Raw genomic sequence first — 18,430 nt, forward strand, 5'->3', positions numbered from 1 at the left:
ATATGCTTGAAAGTTTGTCACACGTACAGTAGCGTAGGATTTGTAAGTGTATGCACAAAAAAATAAAAAAAGATATTTGGGATGTGGAAACGTCACAAAGGAGATATACCACAGATAAGGCCGCTGATGTCATCAGCGGCTAATAAAAAATTACCGGGAATGTAAATTTTGGATGTGGAAACGTTACACAGGAGATGTAGCCCAGCTAATGTCACTGTCCGCAGTGGACACCGTATATGGAAAAAGTCCACTGGATGTCACAGATATTTTTGGGATGCGCACACGTTACACAGATGTAACGCAGATAATGTGTCACGAGGGTATCTAGAACCACGCCTGACTCCGTTATACCCGGGGTCAGGAAGTCGCAGCGGTTGGCTGCGCGTTCTATGTAAGATAGGGCTGTATCCTTATGGTAGCTTTCTGGGTTTGGTTTGCAAACCCTTTTGGCTCACTCAGGGATCCGTAGCTCCTTCTCCTCAGCTGTTCCTTGTCCAGCACTCCCAACCTCCTTATATTCCCCTCTCACACTTCTCTGGTTGCCAGATATAGAGCTTCCTGCCTGGACATCTATTCTGACCCTCTGGAGCTGTGTTGCTGCGTTCTCTAATTGTTGGTCCAGAACGCTACCCTCCGGATCCCTGTTGGACCTTTGTGGTCTGCTGTTGTCGCCCACCTGGGTGTATGTGTTTGTCTGTATTGTCTGTCCTCTCCCTGGTGTTTCCCTCTTAGTGTCAGTGGTGCGGACTAGCGATCCCACCGGCCCGTTCACTATCTAGGGCTCATTTTAGGGAAAGCCAGGGTTTAGGCACGTGATCGCCGCACGGGTGAGGAACCCGTCTAGGGACGTCAGGGCAGTCAGGTGCCAGCCGCAAGGTGAGTCAGGGGTCACCACCTTTCCCTCTCCCTTGGGCAGGGCTTTCCCTTTTCCCTCCCTGTGCGTGTCGCCGGTCATTACATAATGTCGCTGTCTGCAGGTGGCTAACTATTGTACGCTTTTTAGCGCAGGATGCGCTAAAAATAAAATTTGCTGCCACACGCAACAGTCCTTAAAAGGACTTTTGGGTCTGTATAATTTTAGCAATTTAGCGCAGGTTGCGCTAAAAATATATATTGCTGCTACCACACAACAATAGTCCTTAAAAGGACTTTTGGGTCTCTGACAAGTTTTTCTATTGAAAAAAAGAAAATTTCACTCCCTACACTATCTTTCTCTTCAGCACAGCTCTCCCTGACTAACACTGAGCCGATGGCGATGACGCGTTTCGGCCAGCCAATCACTGTAATGCTAGTAACCAACATGGCTACGGCATTACAGGGAAGGGCAGTACTTATCCGCATGTTTATTGGCTGCGTAGCAGCCAACAAACGTGCGGGGAGGAGACTCGAGAATTGTGCTCAAGCACATGCGGTATTCAGCCGAATACCGCCATGTGCCGAGTATCGAGATGCTCAAGCCGAACTGGTGTTCGGCCGAGCATGCTCGATCAACACTAATTTGATACTTTACCACATACAAAGTTAGTATATAAAATGAGAATGCTCAGACTGGGAGAAAATGTCTGTATGTGGATAAGTAACTGGCTCAGTGATAGAAAACAGGGTGATTATTAATGGTACACACTCGGATTGGGTCACTGCCACTAGTGGAGTACTGCAGGGGTCAGTATTGGGCCCTATTCTCTTCAATATATTTATTAATGATCTTGTAGAAGGGTTGCACAGTAAATTTTTACAGATGGCACTAAACTGTGTAAAGTAATTAAAACAACAGAGGACAGTATACTGTGTATGTGTGTGTATATATATATATATATATATATATATCCAAAAAACGGAACAGCACCTCCTGAGACAAATCGCAGGTGCAAGCTACCCGGCAATAATACAGCAAACAAAAAACAGTAGCAGCACACCACTATATGCGCTAAGACTAAGTGAACAGGTGAATGTGTGAACAGGGTCAAATACATGACGCCATATATTTACTGCAAAGCAGTGAAGAAGCTCTTAGCACATATTATTGATCAAAAATATGTCTAGCCCACCTACCAGACGACAAGGTAGCTTCTTATCAGGTGGGACCTACTCTAACACGGAATGTCCAGCTCCATTGTTTCTCTGATTAAAAACACCAAGGGGTGGGGGATGGGCGGGGAGTGCTAAGTTCCAAAGAGGATGCCTAGTCCTCTATACGATATATATCCAAAAAACTAAACAGCACCTCCTGAGACAAATCGCAGGTGCAAGCTACCCGGCAATAATACAGCAAACAAAAAACAGTAGCAGCACACCACTATATGCGCTAAGACTAAGTGAACAGGTGAATGTGTGAACAGGGTCAAATACATGATGCCATATATTTACTGCAAAGCAGTGAAGAAGCTCTTAGCGCATATTATTGATCAAAAATATGTCGAGCCCACCTACCAGACGACAAGGTAGCTTCTTATCAGGTGGGATCTACTCTAACACGGAATGTCCAGCTCCATTGTTTCTCTGATTAAAAACACCAAGGGGTGGGGGATGGGCGGGGAGTGCTAAGTTCCAAAGAGGATGCCTAGTCCTCTATACTATATATATATCCAAAATACGGAACAGCACCTCCTGAGACAAATCGCAGGTGCAAGCTACCCGGCATTTCGTGTTAGAGCTTCTTCACTGCTTTGCAGTAACTATATGGCGTCATGTATTTGACCCTGTTCAAACATTCACCTGTTCACTTAGAGCATTGCAAAGTATGGGAAAGTTTGGGGTCCAGCTACTGAGGAAGGGATAATGTGATACCCCGAAACGCGTCTAGCCTAGACAGGACCCCAAACTTTGGACCACTTGGGAAGCTGGTGGACTTTACCTGGATTGTCACAAAGATCAAGCGTCCGCCACACGAATGGTATATTCGATGCAACTTGTAAGACCTGATTCCATGGTGAAGGTCTGACTACACGTGCCAAACAGTTGCCAGTGTGCGAATTTAGGACGAACTTCTGGTCTACATATCTAGAGGACGACAGTACTTTGTCGACTCTTCAAGTAAGACGGTAAGACCGATCGATTTTATCCAGCGATTTTACCCAGCTATTTAAAAAACTTTTGTTGTTATATCCCAGTGGGACGCTAAGAGTTCTGACAAGCCAGCTGTCAGACACCGGGCCAGGGGGTGACTCTGTGACATTGGCTTCTTACACTCAAACATGTCCTTGACAGACACCTGACTGTGGGCAGATGAGCAGGCACTGCTCAAGGCGAGAGATGGAGTGGCGGATGGTTGAGAGGGGTCAAGGAGGACAGCAGTGGTTGACATGGCTGAAGATGCTGGACCAGGAGGAGGATGGCGGCTTTGAGTTTGTGTGCTGCTTGTACTCATGTGTTGATCCCATAGGCGTTTGTGATGTGCGATCATGTGCCTTCGCAAAGCAGTTGTACCTAGGTGGGTGTTGGACTTCCCACGACTCAGTTTCTTTTGGCACAGGTTGCAAATGGCATCGCTGGTGTCAGAGGCAGACACACAAAAAAAATGCCACACTGCTGAGCTCTGCAATGACATCATTCTGGTGGTGGCAACAGCATGCGTTGATTGGCGTGCTGTCTGGCTGACCCCGGGTGCCGATGCATGCTGTCTGACTGTGCCACTAGCTCCTTGCGACGACCTCCACCTGCTTCCAACTCGTCTCCTCCGCCTCTCTGTCTCCCCATCTGAACTTTCCCCCTGTTCTTCTTCTCTTCGAGCGGGCACCCACGTGACATCCACAGACACATCATCATCATCAACCACTTCACTTGTACCTGACAACTCAGCAAAGGAAGCAGCAGCGGGTACAACATCATCATCATCACACCGTACGTCCATGTGTGAAATGCTGCCTGACTGAGACATATCCCTGTTATCTACATCCTCTGGCAATAATGGTTGCGGATCACTCATTTCTTCCAACTGATGTGTAAATAACTCCTCTGACAGATCAAGTGAAGCAGCTGTGGTGCTAGTGTTGGTGGTGGCGGCAGGCGGGCGAGTGGTAACTTGAGAGGTGTCCGAAGCTGAGCTGGAGGAGGATGGTGCGTCAAGGTTCAGAGCGGAAGCTGTAGAAGATTGGGTGTCCTGTGTTAGCCAGTCAACTATGTCCTCAGAACTTTTCGACTTCAGGGTATGTGGCCTCTGAACACTGGGCATTATTCTAGGGCCAAAAGGAATCACAGCACCACGACCACGACGGCCCCTGCGGGGTGGCCTGCCTCTGCCTGTCATTTTTTTTTTAGATAAGCTTAGTTGTACTATGCGTGCAAGCTACTGTGACACCAGATATGAGTTGCGCTGGTGACACTATGCACTTGCAGGGCACGAAACACACACACACGTGCAGGCAACTGACTGATATTATTTCACAGTCAAAATTGTGTTTTTTTTAAATGTAATCTACTGTGAAACCAGATATGAGTTGCGCTGGTGACACTAAGCACTTGCAGGGCCTTAAACACACAAACACGTGCAGGCAACTGACTGCTATTTATTCACAGTCCAATTTTTTTTATTTTACTGTGACATCAGATAAAAGTAGCGCTGGTGACACTATGCACTTGCAGGGCACGAAACACACACACACGTGCAGGCAACTGACTGCTATTTTTTCACAGTCAAAATTGTAGTTTTTTTAAAAATTTAATCTACTGTGACACCAGATATGAGTTGCGCTGGTGACACTATTCACTTGCACGGCACAAAAGACACACACACGTGCAGGCAACTGACTTCTATTATTTCACAGTCAAAATTATTATTATTTTTTTAAATGTAATCTACTGTGACACCAGATATGAGTTGCGCTGGTGACACTATGCACTTGCAGGGACTTAAACACACATACACGTGCAGGCAACTGACTGCTATTTATTCACAGTCAAAAATGTATTTTTATTTTTTTATGTAATCTACTGTGACACCAGATATGTGTTGCGCTGGTGACACTATGCAGTTGCATCGCACGAAACACACACACACGTGCAGGCAACTGACTGCTATTTATTCACAGTCAAAATTTTAGTTTTTTTAAAAATGTAATCTACTGTGACACCAGATATAAGTTGCGCTGGTGACACTATGCACTTGCAGGGCCTGAAACACACACAAACGTGCAGGCAACTGACTGCTATTACAAACCGGATTCCCAAAAAGTTGGGACACTATACAAATCGTGAATAAAAACTGAATGCAATGATGTGGAGGTGCCAACTTCTAATATTTTATTCAGAATAGAACATAAATCACGAAACAAAAGTTTAAACTGAGAAAATGTACCATTTTAAGGGAAAAATATGTTGATTCAGAATTTCATGGTGTCAACAAATCCCAAAAAAGTTGGGACAAGGCCATTTTCACCACTGTGTGGCATCTCCCCTTCTTCTTACAACACTCAACAGACGTCTGGGGACCGAGGAGACCATTTTCTCAAGTTTAGAAATAGGAATGATCTCCCATTCTTGTCTAATACAGGCCTCTAACTGTTCAATCGTCTTGGGCCTTCTTTGTTGCACTTTCCTCTTTATGATGCGCCAAATGTTCTCTATAGGTGAAAGATCTGGACTGCAGACTGGCCATTTCAGTACCCGGATCCTTCTCCTATGCAGCCATGATGTTGTGATTGATGCAGAATGTGGTCTGGCATTATCTTGTTGAAAAATGCAGGGTCTTCCCTGAAAGAGATGACGTCTGGATGGGAGCATATGTTGTTCTAGAACCTGAATATATTTTTCTGCATTGATGGTGCCTTTCCAGACATGCAAGCTGCCCATGCCACACGCACTCATGCAACCCCATACCATCAGAGATGCAGGCTTCTGAACTGAGCGTTGATAACAACTTGGGTTGTCCTTGTCCTCTTTGGTCCGGATGACATGGCGTCCCAGATTTCCAAAAAGAACTTCGAATCGTGACTCGTCTGACCACAGAACAGTCTTCCATTTTGCCACACTCCATTTTAAATGATCCCTGGCCCAGTGAAAACGCCTGAGCTTGTGGATCTTGCTTAGAAATGGCTTCTTCTTTGCACTGTAGAGTTTCAGCTGGCAACGGCGGATGGCACGGTGGATTGTGTTCACTGACAATGGTTTCTGGAAGTATTCCTGAGCCCATTCTGTGATTTCCTTTGCAGTAGCATTCCTGTTTGTGGTGCAGTGTCGTTTAAGGGCCCGGAGATCACGGGCATCCAGTATGGTTTTACGGCCTTGACCCTTACGCACAGAGATTGTTCCAGATTCTCTGAATCTTCGGATGATGTTATGCACAGTTGATGATGATAGATGCAAAGTCTTTGCAATTTTTCGCTGGGTAACACCTTTCTGATATTGCTCCACTATCTTTCTGCGCAACATTGTGGGAATTGGTGATCCTCTACCCATCTTGGCTTCTGAGAGACACTGCCACTCTGAGAAGCTCTTTTTATACCCAATCATGTTGCCAATTGACCTAATTAGTGTTAATTGGTCTTCCAGCTCTTCGTTATGCTCAAATTTACTTTTTCCAGCCTCTTATTGCTACTTGTCCCAACTTTTTGGGGATTTGTTGACACCGTGAAAATTGGAATCAACGTATTTTTTCTTTAAAATGATACATTTACTCGGATTAAACGTTTGATCTGTCATCTACGTTCTATTACAAATAAAATATTGACATTTGCCATCTCCACATCATTGCATTCAGTTTTTATTCACAATTTGTTTAGTGTCCCAACTTTTTTGGAATCCGGTTTGTATTTCACAGTCAAAATTGTTGTATTTTTTTAAAATGTAATCTACTGTGACACCAGATATGAGTTGCGCTGGTGGTACTATGCACTTGCAGGGCCTTAAAAACACAAACACGTGCAGGCAACTGACTGCTATTATCTCACAGTCAAAACTGTTGTTTTTTTTTAAAATGTTATCTACTGTGACACAAGATTTAAGTTGCGCTGGTGACACTATACTTGCAGGGCACAAAACACACACACACGTGCAGGCAACTGACCGATATTATTTCACAGTCAAAAATTTATATTTTTTTAAAATGTAATCTACTGACACCAGATATGAGTTGCGCTGGTGACACTATGCACCTGCAGGCAACTGACTGCTATTTATTCACAGTCAAAATGTATTTATTTTTTATGTAAACTACTGTGACACCAGATATGAGTTGCGCTGGTGACACTATGCACTTGCAGGGCCTTAAACACACAAACACGTGCAGGCAACTGACTGCTATTTATTCACAGTCAAATTTGTAGTTTTTTTTTTAATGTAATCTACTGTGACACCAGATATGAGTTGCGCTGGTGACACTATGCACTTGCATCGCACGAAACACACACACACACGTGCAGGCAACTGACTGCTATTTATTCACAGTCAAAATTGTATTATTTTTTTTAATGTAATCTACTGTGACACCAGATATGAGTTGCGCTGGTGACAGTATGCACTTGCAGGGCCTGAAACACACACACACACATGCAGGCAACTGGCTGATATTATTTCACAGTCAAAATAGTTTTTTTTTTTTTATGTAATCTACTGTGACATAAGATATGAGTTGCGCTGGTGACACTATGAATTTGCAGGGCCTGAAGCACAGAAACACGTGCAGGCAAATGACTGCTATTTATTCACAGTCAAATTATTATTATTTTTTTTTATGTAATCTACTGTGACACCAGATATGAGTTGCGCTGGTGACACTATGCAATTGCTGACCTTAAAAACACAAACACGTGCAGGCAACTGACTGCTATTTATTCACAGTCAAAATGTATTTATTTTTTTTAAATGTAATCTACTGTGACACCAGATATGAGTTGCGCTGGTTACACTATGCACTTGCAGGGAATAAAAGACACACACACACACACGTGCAGGCAACTGACTGCTATTTATTCACAGTCAAAATTGTTGTTGTTTTTAAAATGTAATCTACTGTGACACCAGATATGAGTTTCACTGGTGACACTATGCAGTTGTAACGCACGAAAACACACACACACGTGCAGGCAACTGACTGCTATTTATTCACAGTCAAAATAGTTTTGTTTTTTCATGTAATCTACTGTGACACAAGATTTGAGTTGCGCTGGTGACACTATGCACTTGCAGGGCACAAAACACACACACACGTGCAGGCAACTGACTGCTATTATTTCACAGTCAAATTATATATATATTTTTTAATGTAATCTACTGTGACACCAGATATGAGTTGCGCTGGTGACACTATGCACTTGCAGGGCCTTAAACACTCAAACACGTGCAGGCAACTGACTGCTATTTATTCACAGTCAAATTTGTATATATTTTTTTATGTAATCTACTGTGACACCAGATATGAGTTGCGCTGGTGACACTATGCACTTGCAGGGCACAAAACACACACACACGTCCAGGCAACTGACTGCTATTTATTCACAGTCAAATTTTTTTATTTTTTTTAAATGTAATCTACTGTGACACCAGATATGAGTTGCGCTGGTTACACTATGCAATTGCATGGCCTTAAAAACACAAACACGTGCAGGCAACTGACTATTTATTCACAGTCAAAATTTTTTTTTTTTTTTAAATGTAATCTACTTTGACATAAGATATGAGTTGCGCTGGTGACACTATGAATTTGCAGGGCCTGAAGCACAGAAACACGTGCAGGCAAATGACTGCTATTTATTCACAGTCAAATTTTTATTATTTTTTTAAATGTAATCTACTGTGACACCAGATATGAGTTGCACTGGTGACACTATGCAGTTGTAACGCACGAAAACACACACACACGTGCAGGCAACTGACTGCTATTTATTCACAGTCAAAATAGGTTTGTTTTTTTATGTAATCTACTGTGACACAAGATTTGAATTGCGCTGGTGACACTATGCACTTGCAGGGCACAAAACACACACACACGTGCAGGCATCTGACTGCTATTATTTCACAGTCAAAATTGTCGTTTTAAAAAAAATGTAATCTACTGTGACACCAGATATGAGTTGCGCTGGTGACACTATGCACTTGCAGGGCACGAAACACACACACACACGTGCAGGCAACTGACTGCTATTTATTCATAGTCAAAATTATTATAATTTTTTTTTATGTAATCTACTGTGACACCAGATATGAGTTGCGCTGGTGAAAATAAGCACTTGTAGGTAACAAAACACACACACACATGCAGGCAACTGACTGCTATTTATTCACAGTCAAAAATTAATTTTATTTTTTTATGTAATCTACTGTGACACCAGATATGAGTTGCGCTGGTGACACTATGCACTTGCAGGGCCTTAAACACACAAACACGTACAGGCAACTGACTGCTATTTATTCACAGTCAAAATAGTTTTTTTTTTTTTATGTAATCTACTGTGACACCAGATATTAGTTGCGCTGGTGACACTATGCACTTGCAGGGCACGAAACACACACACACGTGCAGGCAACTGACTGCTATGATTTCATAGTCAAAATTTTATTTTATTTTTTAATGTAATCTACTGTGACACCAGATATGAGTTGCGCTGGTGACACTATGCACTTGCAGGGCCTTAAACACACAAACACGTGCAGGCAACTGACTTCTATTTATTCACAGTCAAAGTAGTTTTTTTTTTAAAATGTAATCTACTGTGACACCAGATATTAGTTGCGCTGGTGACACTATGCACTTGCAGGGCACGAAACACACACACACGTGCAGGCAACTGACTGCTATTTATTCACAGTCAAAATTGTTTTTGTTTTTTTAATGTAATCTACTGTGACACCAGATATGAGTTGCGCTGGTGACACTATGCACTTGCAGGGCATGAAACACACACGCGCGTGCAGGCAACTGACTGCTATTATATTACAGTCAAAAAAGTTTTGTTTTTTTTGCAAGCTACTGTGACACCAGATATGAGTGGTGGCACTGGGCAAGTGGGCACAGTAAACGCTGTGAGCCTGAAACACATGCCGGCAGGAAACTGTAATTAGATTACACAGAAAAAAAAAAAAAACAGACTGATGTTCTAGCCCTAAAAAGGACTTTTTGGGGTGCTGTCCTTACAGCAGAGTTTAGATGAGTTTTTCAGGACTGTAGTGGACACTGGATACACTAGCCTAGGTATCGATTTCCCTATTAAATCAGCAGCAGCTACACTGTCCCTCCTCTCACTAAGAATGCAGCTTCCGAATGAATCTAAAATGGATGCTGTCCAGGAGGTGGGAGGGTCTGATGCTGATTGGCTGGAATGTGTCTGCTGACTGTGAGGTGCAGGGTCAAAGTTTACTCAATGATGACGAATAGGGGGCGGACCGAACATTGCATATGTTCGCCCGCCGCGGCGAACAAGCTATGTTCGCCGGGAACTGTTCGCCGGTGAATAGTTCGGGACATCTCTAAACATTATAAGTGTTCCCTGATAAATGGAGCATCCTACTCTCCTCTGCAGTCGGCGAGATGCAGTGAGGTCATAGCGCCGCCTGAGCTAAGCACAAGAGCGGACAGGCAGGAAAATGATCAGCTTTCTCTCCCGCCTCCCTCACAGACATCTATGTTTGACTTAGCCGAACATGTATGTGTATTTAATGGGGAGAGTTGAAAATGCAGCTGCCAAACACTACTGACCACAGCTTATCTCCCAGGAGAACATGTGTAAGAGGGTCTTAAAGGGGTTGTCTCACTTCAGCAAATGGCATTTACATGTATCATGCCATTTTTTTTATAAAAGGATTTTTATTGTGCAAAAGTAGTAAAATGTAAAAAAAACTCAAGTATTTGGTATCACTGTGATTGTACTAACCCAGGGAATAAAGTTATCATGTTTATTTATACAAAAAAGATACACCATAAAACGTATAAAATAAAAAAAATCTGTGGCGGTATTGCTGTTTTTCCCATACACCCAAAAAAGTGTTAATAAAAATTAAGGAGTAATTTGTTGGGTTTACTGCAAAATTATAGCTCTTGCAATGTGACAATGAAAAAATGTAAAACAATTGCTTGATCCTGAGGACCAAAACAGGTTGGTCACAGAGGTTAATAATTACACATTGACTATAATCCCCGGTATAACCCACACATGTTTACCTTTAACAGGTTTTGTTTTCCTACCTGCTGGCATTCTGTACCTCCTATGTACCAACCTGTTTGGCATTCTGGCATACAAGATGGGGAGGTCAGTCTATTCTAACTATTCACTGAAGTCCAATGATATATGGTGGTAGGGTAATGAATATAACTTATCACTGAAGAAATAATCGAGCAGGTGGTTATCAAATGCTGGCATTCATTTTTGTGCAGTTGGGCATGTTTTCTAATTGTCTCTTGATAAACCTGCACTGTTACAAAGTAGGGCGAGGGGATAAACACCAGAATAACAACAGAAGGAAAATGACAGAAAACTAGGCCTCATGGCTATGGAAAGGAAAAAGCTCACCACCTAGGAAACCCTAAATCTAGCCCTGACTCCTGTCAGTATGAATAGAACCTGAAGGTGGGAATATTCATACTTGGAAACCTAGGCCCTAGAAACCCTAAAATCCCTAGGAGTCGTGACAGGGTCTGAGACCACTGGTTCCTTCCGAGATGAACAAACCAGCATCTCCCTGAGGCCTAGGAAACAAAGAGCAAAAGGGGACAACAAAATACAAAGGGAAGTACACTTATCTTCAATAGAAAATGCATGAGCAGGAACTCGGATGAGGACAACACACCCGCTCCTCCAACACCAGGCAGATAATATCAACCGCATGGTAAGAAGTGTGAGTCCAGACTAAATAGAGGAGCAATAATGACCACAAGCTACACCTGAAACAAGAGGTGTGGTCATACCAACAACAACACACTGCAAAGTAAAACCGAGACGCTGTCAGATAACCTCACATGATGCAAGTCTCTCAGATCTTCTAACCTCTGTCACGGGAGGGATCGTGACATGCACATTTTGAAAGTGCAAACGCGTTGGGTTTCCGAAGTGGTGAACCAGGAACATTTGTGATCCATCTAACCGTGAGTGACTGCAATAGCAGTCTACAGTATATTATCTGTGAGATAACACTCACTGCGCCATATACATTACTTTATTTTGGTTTCCTGTTATTGTTAAATAGTTAACAGATATCATTTGATTTTGAAGTAAGTTGTCTTAATTTATATTAATAAAAGTTATATTTTAGAGTAGGGCCTGTCAGATTTCTTCAGTGATAAGCTATTCCTAATTTTACTGGTACATATTCAATATCATGAATTCTCTGAGGACTAAAACAATGTCTTCTTTCTTTTAGGTGGCTGTGTGCTTTTGTCGGGATGTTAATCACGGGAGTTGTTTTTATATTGGTCAGTATAGATATAGTAGCTCGGTGCATGGTAGAAAGGCCTCTGCCTCATGGGTGCACCTGCTTTTGCTTGGTCTAATGTCAACTTGGTTGTAGCTAAGGATCCCCATCTACTGATGCCTCAAATGTACTTGTTAAGACACCTAGCAACTAATCTGTACATTGTGCATCTATACATTGCTTTCCCATCTAGGTTCCACTAGCTTCCAATCTGTTTGGTCTTATCTGTCTTATGGTTGCCATTGGCATTGCCATTGGAATGGTTGATGCATCCATCATGCCTATCATGGGACAACTGGTAGATCTACGTCATACATCTGTGTACGGAGGGGTATACGCCATTTCAGAGGCAGCTGTATGCATGGGATATGCATTGGGTAAGGTTTTTAACACTGTCTAATTTTTATTTTTGTACTGTCATTAGGTGCTTATATAATACTCGGACCTATATGTCACGGTATAGCATGGAGGCTTAGGTTATGTTACAATGAAAAAGGATGGTCAGTGAAAATAAGCTCATTTACATGGGTTAATACTCAGGGCAATGATCAGGAATATATCGTTCATTCCCGATAATTGCCCACTTGTTAGCAATCACTTTTTTATTGCTGCTGTATGGGAATGAATGATCTTATGATTGTTTGCCGTCCCCATATAGTTTCATTGTTTGTTGGCATGCTTACATAGGCTGATGTGCTGCCGACAAGCAATGTTTTTCTGAGCTGCATACATGATTGAATCACCTGACATAAGAGATTTTGCTTGTGTTTTGGTTGATCGTCAGCAAATTTATAGGGGCCAATTATTGGGAGTGAGGGTAAAAGTTCATTCTTAATATCAGGCCTCATCATCTGCCCCTATAAATGGCCCTTAAAGAGACTAACTGTATTACTAGCCACACATGTGCTGGGAACAGCACATACAGTCAGGTCCATAAATATTGGGACATCGACACAATTGTAACATTTTTGGCTCTATACATCACCACAATGGATTTGAAATGAAACGAACAAGTTGTGCTTTAACTGCAGACTATCAGCTTTAATTTGAGGGTATTTACATCTAAATCAAGTGAATGGTGTAGGAATTACAACAGTTTTCATATGTGCCTCCGACTTGTTAAGGAACCAAAAGTAATGGGACAGAATAATAATCATAAATCAAACTTTCACTTTTTAATACTTGGTTGCAAATCCTTTGCAGTCAATTACAGCCTGAAGTCTGGAACTCATAGACATCACCAGACGCTGGGTTTCATCCCTGGTGATGCTCTGCCAGGCCTCTACTGCAACTGTCTTCAGTTCCTGCTTGTTCTTGGGGCATTTTCCCTTCAGTTTTGTCTTCAGCAAGTGAAATGCATGCTCAATCGGATTCAGGTCAGGTGATTGACTTGGCCATTGCATAAGATTCCACTTCTTTCCCTTAAAAATCTCTTTGGTTGCTTTTTCAGTATGCTTTGGGTCATTGTCTATCTGCACTGTGAAGCGCCGTCCAATGAATTCTAAAGCATTTGGCTGAATATGAGCAGATAATATTGACCGAAACACTTCAGAATCCATCCTGCTGCTTTTGTTAGCAGTCACATCATCAATAAATACAAGAGAACCAGTTCCATTGGCAGCCATACATGCCCACGCCATGACACTACCACCACCATGCTTCACTGATGAGGTGGTATGCTTAGTATAATGAGCAGTTCCTTGCCTTCTTCATACTCTTCTCTACCCATCACTCTGGTACAAGTTGATCTTGGTCTCATCTGTCCATAGGATGTTGTTCCAGAACTGTGAAGGCTTTTTTAGATGTCGTTTAGCAAACTCTAATCTGGCCTTCATATTTTTGAGGCTCACCAATGGTTTACATCTTGTGGTGAACCCTCTGTATTCACTCTGGTGAAGTCTTCTCTTGATTGTTGACCTTGACACACATACACCTACCTCCTGGAGAGTGTTCTTGATCTGGCCAACTGTTGTGAAGGGTGTTTTCTTCACCAGGGAAAGAATTCTTCAGTCATCCACCACAGTTGTTTTCCGTGGTCTTCCGGGTCTTTTGGCGTTGCTGAGCTCACCGGTGTGTTCCTTCTTTTTAAGAATGTTCCAAACAGTTGTTTTGGCCACACCTAATGTTTTTGCTATCTCTCTGATGGGTTTGTTGTGTTTTTTTCAGCCTAATGATGGCTTGCTTCACTGACAGTGACAGCTCTTTAGATCTCACCTTGAGAGTTGACAGCAACAGATTCCAAATGCAAATAGCACACTTGAAATGAACGCTGGACCTTTTATCTGCTCATTGTAATTGGGATAATAAGGGAATAACACACACCTGGCCATGGAACAGCTGAGAAGCCAATTGTCCCATTACTTTTGGTTCCTTAACAAGTGGGAGGCACAAATGCAAACTGTTGTAATTCCTACACCGTTCACCTGATTTGGATTTAAATACCCTCAAATTAAAGCTGACAGTCTGCAGTTTAAGCACATCTTGTGTGTTTCGTTTAAAATCCATTGTGGTGGTGTATAGAGCCAAAAATGTTACAATTGCGTCAATATCCCAATATTTATGGACCTGACTGTACATCCAACTAGGATTAGGTGTTATTAATAGAGATGAGTGAAATGAAGTTGACATACAGTAGTGGAATTCAATTCAAATTTTAGCAAAAATTTTATTCGTCCCGATGTCGAATTTCCTTGTGCTTCGTGGCAAAGAATCGTATTTTTTCTAAAATGGCTGATGCACATGTTAGAACAAGGAAGTAAGAAGCCTGGGAACGAGAGATCACCCATAATGCCATGCAGATAGCCAATCAGCAGCCAGACAGCCCCTGTAATGTCACAGCCCTATAACATAGAAACATAGAAACATAGAATGTGTCGGCAGATAAGAACCATTTGGCCCATCTAGTCTGCCCAATATATCTGAATCCTATTAATAGTCCCTGGCCCTATCTTATATGAAGGATAGCCTTATGCCTATCCCATGCATGCTTAAACCCCTTCACTGTATTTGCAGCTACCACTTCTGCAGGAAGGCTATTCCCTGCATCCACTACTCTCTCAGTAAAGTAATACTTCCTGATATTACTTTTAAACCTTTGCCCCTCTAATTTAAAACTGTGTCCTCTTGTGGTAGTTTTTCTTCTTTTAAATATGCTCTCCTCCTTTACCGAGTTGATTCCCTTTATGTATTTAAAAGTTTCTATCATATCCCCTCTGTCTCTTCTTTCTTCCAAGCTATACATGTTAAGGTCCTTTAACCTTTCCTGGTAAGTTTTATCCTGCAATCCATGTACTAGTTTAGTAGCTCTTCTCTGAACTCTCTCTAGAGTATCTATATCCTTCTGGAGATATGGCCTCCAGTACTGCGCACAATACTCCAGATGAGGTCTCACTAGTGTTCTGTACAGCGGCATAAGCACTTCACTCTTTCTACTGCTTATACCTCTCCCTATACATCCAAGCATTCTGCTGGCATTTCGTGCTGCTCTATTACATTGTCTTCCCACCTTTAAGTCTTCTGAAATAATTACTCCTAAATCCCTTTCCTCAGATACTGAGGTCAGGACTGTGTCAAATATTCTATATTCTGCCCTTGGGTTTTTACGCCCCAGGTGCATTATCTTGCACTTATCCACATTAAATTTCAGTTGCCAGAGTTCTGACCATTCTTCTAGTTTTCCTAAATCCTTTTCCATTTGGCGTTTCCCTCCAGGAAATGTTACTCCTGCCCGGTTTCCGCCATTTTTCAGTGAACTTAGTTTAGGGAGAGACGTTTCAGGCACTAGGGACAATGATCAGGAAAGCCTACAGATTTTTTTTACAGTTACTGTTACAGTACAGTATGTCCGAGAGACAGGTGCCAGGCCTTTCTCATTCAATAGTTTTTTTAGTAGTTTAACATCAATTACAAGATATTAAAGGGCAATAAAGTAAAGTACAATAGAGTACAGTGTCTCCTGTTAATCATTGTAAAACATGAGATGAGACTCTTTATAAAATGGACCATAAAAATAAAAAAATAAAAAATAAAAATATAAACAGTCACAGAAAACAGGGTTTAATTCAACCTTGTCTATAAAAGTTAGGTTTATGTTCAATTGCTCTTATGTGTCTAATAGGGTGGCGTATGTTGTAGTTCACCATAGTGCGCAGGTTTTTTGGTATTTATTTGATTTATTATTGCTTTTTGCTATTATCTTTTCAAATCTGCAATTAATATTAACTTTCCTAATTATCTGCGAGATGGGCGGGGTAGATGTAGATTTCCAAAGTTGTGCTATACTTTGTAGAGAAACTGTAAGTATATGACATAGAATAGTTTTTTGGGAGTGGGAAAGGTTTCTAGGTTTAATCTTAAAATAAATATTTCCCGGTCTGAAGAGTAGTTTCACTCCTATAGTGTTTAAAATAGGATTGTTGATTCCTTGCCAGAAATTGGATATGAGTGGGCACTCCCAGAATATATGGGTGAGGGTTCCTATCTGGTTGCAACCTCTCCAGCATATGCTAGATGTGTTCTCATAAATCTTAGATAGTCTGTATGGTGTGTAGTACCATCTATATATAAGTTTACAATATGCTTCATGGTGTTCAGTACAGGATGAACTGTGCATTGACATTATGAAAGCTTTTTTCCATTGGGACAAAGAGATCTTTATATTTAAGTCTCTCTCCCATTTTTTGATATGTGAAGTGTGAGATTCTAAGTAGAGTTCTGAAAGTTGGGAATAGAACAGTTTAATTCCTTTTTCTGATTTACCTAATCGATTGGTTAAATAGATAAGTGTCTGGGGTGGAATCGCTGGAGGTGATAGCGTAGTATTGTTTAGGAAGGTATGAATTTGTAAGTATTTGTATAAGTCTGCTTTATTTAGGTTGTATTTGTTTGGCAGGTATAGGAAGTTATGCAGTGTGTTATCTTTATATAAGTTTTGGAAATGGCTAATACCCGCTTTAATCCATGATGTAAGCGATAGATCTGGAATAAGTATTTCTAATGATTGTGGCTGGATATCGAGTGTTTTTAAAATTGGGAAGAGGGAGCATGTTGAAATGTACGTCTTCCATGCCTGTGTTGTCGTCTTTATTGTAGGAAGGGAGAGTAAAGAGTTTTTTACTTTGTCTATTGAAGAGGCTAGGAGTAAGGAATGAAGTTCATGTGGTCTAATTATATTTTCTTCTATGTCTACCCATAATTTGTCTTTCCTTGGGGGCCACCATGTATTAGATTGGTCTAGTATAGTTGCTAGGTGGTAAGTTTTTATGTCAGGAAGTCCTAAGCCTCCATGTTTTTTATGCCTGGTTAAAATTCCAGTTGCTATTCTTGCAGGTTTTTTGGACCAAATAAATCTGCTAAGTTGAGTCTGGAATTTTTGTATTAGCTGTCTTGGGACAGAAAGAGGGATGGTGCGGAAATAGTATAGGATCTTGGGTAGCGCTAACATTTTGTATAGTACTAATCTGCCCCACCAGGAAGGTTCATATGAGTTCAAATGGGTCAGTTCTTTTTGTAGTTTAAGTGGTAAGGGATTAAAATTTTTAATAATCATGGTTTCAACAGGGGATGAGAGATTAATGCTTAAGTAGGAGATATAATTATTAATTAAGATATAATTATTTTGCCATTTATATGGAAAAGTAGCTTGTATAATAAACATTATATTGTTAGATAGATTCATGCCTAATATGAGAGATTTTGTATCATTTGCTTTGTAGTATGACAGAGAGCCGAAGTTTTGAATTAAGGATTGTATTTTATTTAGGGATTTTGAGGGGCCTGTTATGCAGATAATGATCTCCATTTTTTATACCTGAAATCTCTGGTGACTTTCTAATAGTTTCTAATGCTAGAATGAATAAAATAGGAGATAGCGGACAGCCTTGTCGTGTTCCATTTGTTAGAGGGAATTGGTTAGAAAGCAAACCGTTCGTCAGCACTCTTGCTGAGGGATTTTGGTACAAGGTTTGGATACCTTTTAGAATGGTTCCTGAGAGGCCAAATTTTTCAAGGGAAGCGAACATGTATCCCCAATGTATTCTATCGAACACCTTCTCTGCGTCTAATGAAAGTAGCAGAGAAGGCGTTCTTTCCATTT

At 41.4% G+C, this 18,430-nt stretch overlaps 1 protein-coding gene across 1 annotated transcript in view; it reads left to right on the forward strand.

The window, feature by feature from the left end:
- The window catches only part of LOC120986335 (chromaffin granule amine transporter-like), a 156,708-nt gene that overhangs the window by 91,651 nt on the left and 46,627 nt on the right, over positions 1-18,430 (forward strand). Inside the window, exons 11-13 of the mRNA XM_040414858.1 lie at positions 11,099-11,177; positions 12,286-12,337; positions 12,530-12,713. Coding sequence (XP_040270792.1) covers positions 11,099-11,177; positions 12,286-12,337; positions 12,530-12,713 — 315 coding nt within the window. The remainder of the gene's footprint in view (positions 1-11,098; positions 11,178-12,285; positions 12,338-12,529; positions 12,714-18,430) is intronic.

This window comes from Bufo bufo, chromosome 1 (assembly GCF_905171765.1).
Source record: "Bufo bufo chromosome 1, aBufBuf1.1, whole genome shotgun sequence".
Lineage (NCBI taxonomy): Eukaryota > Metazoa > Chordata > Amphibia > Anura > Bufonidae > Bufo > Bufo bufo.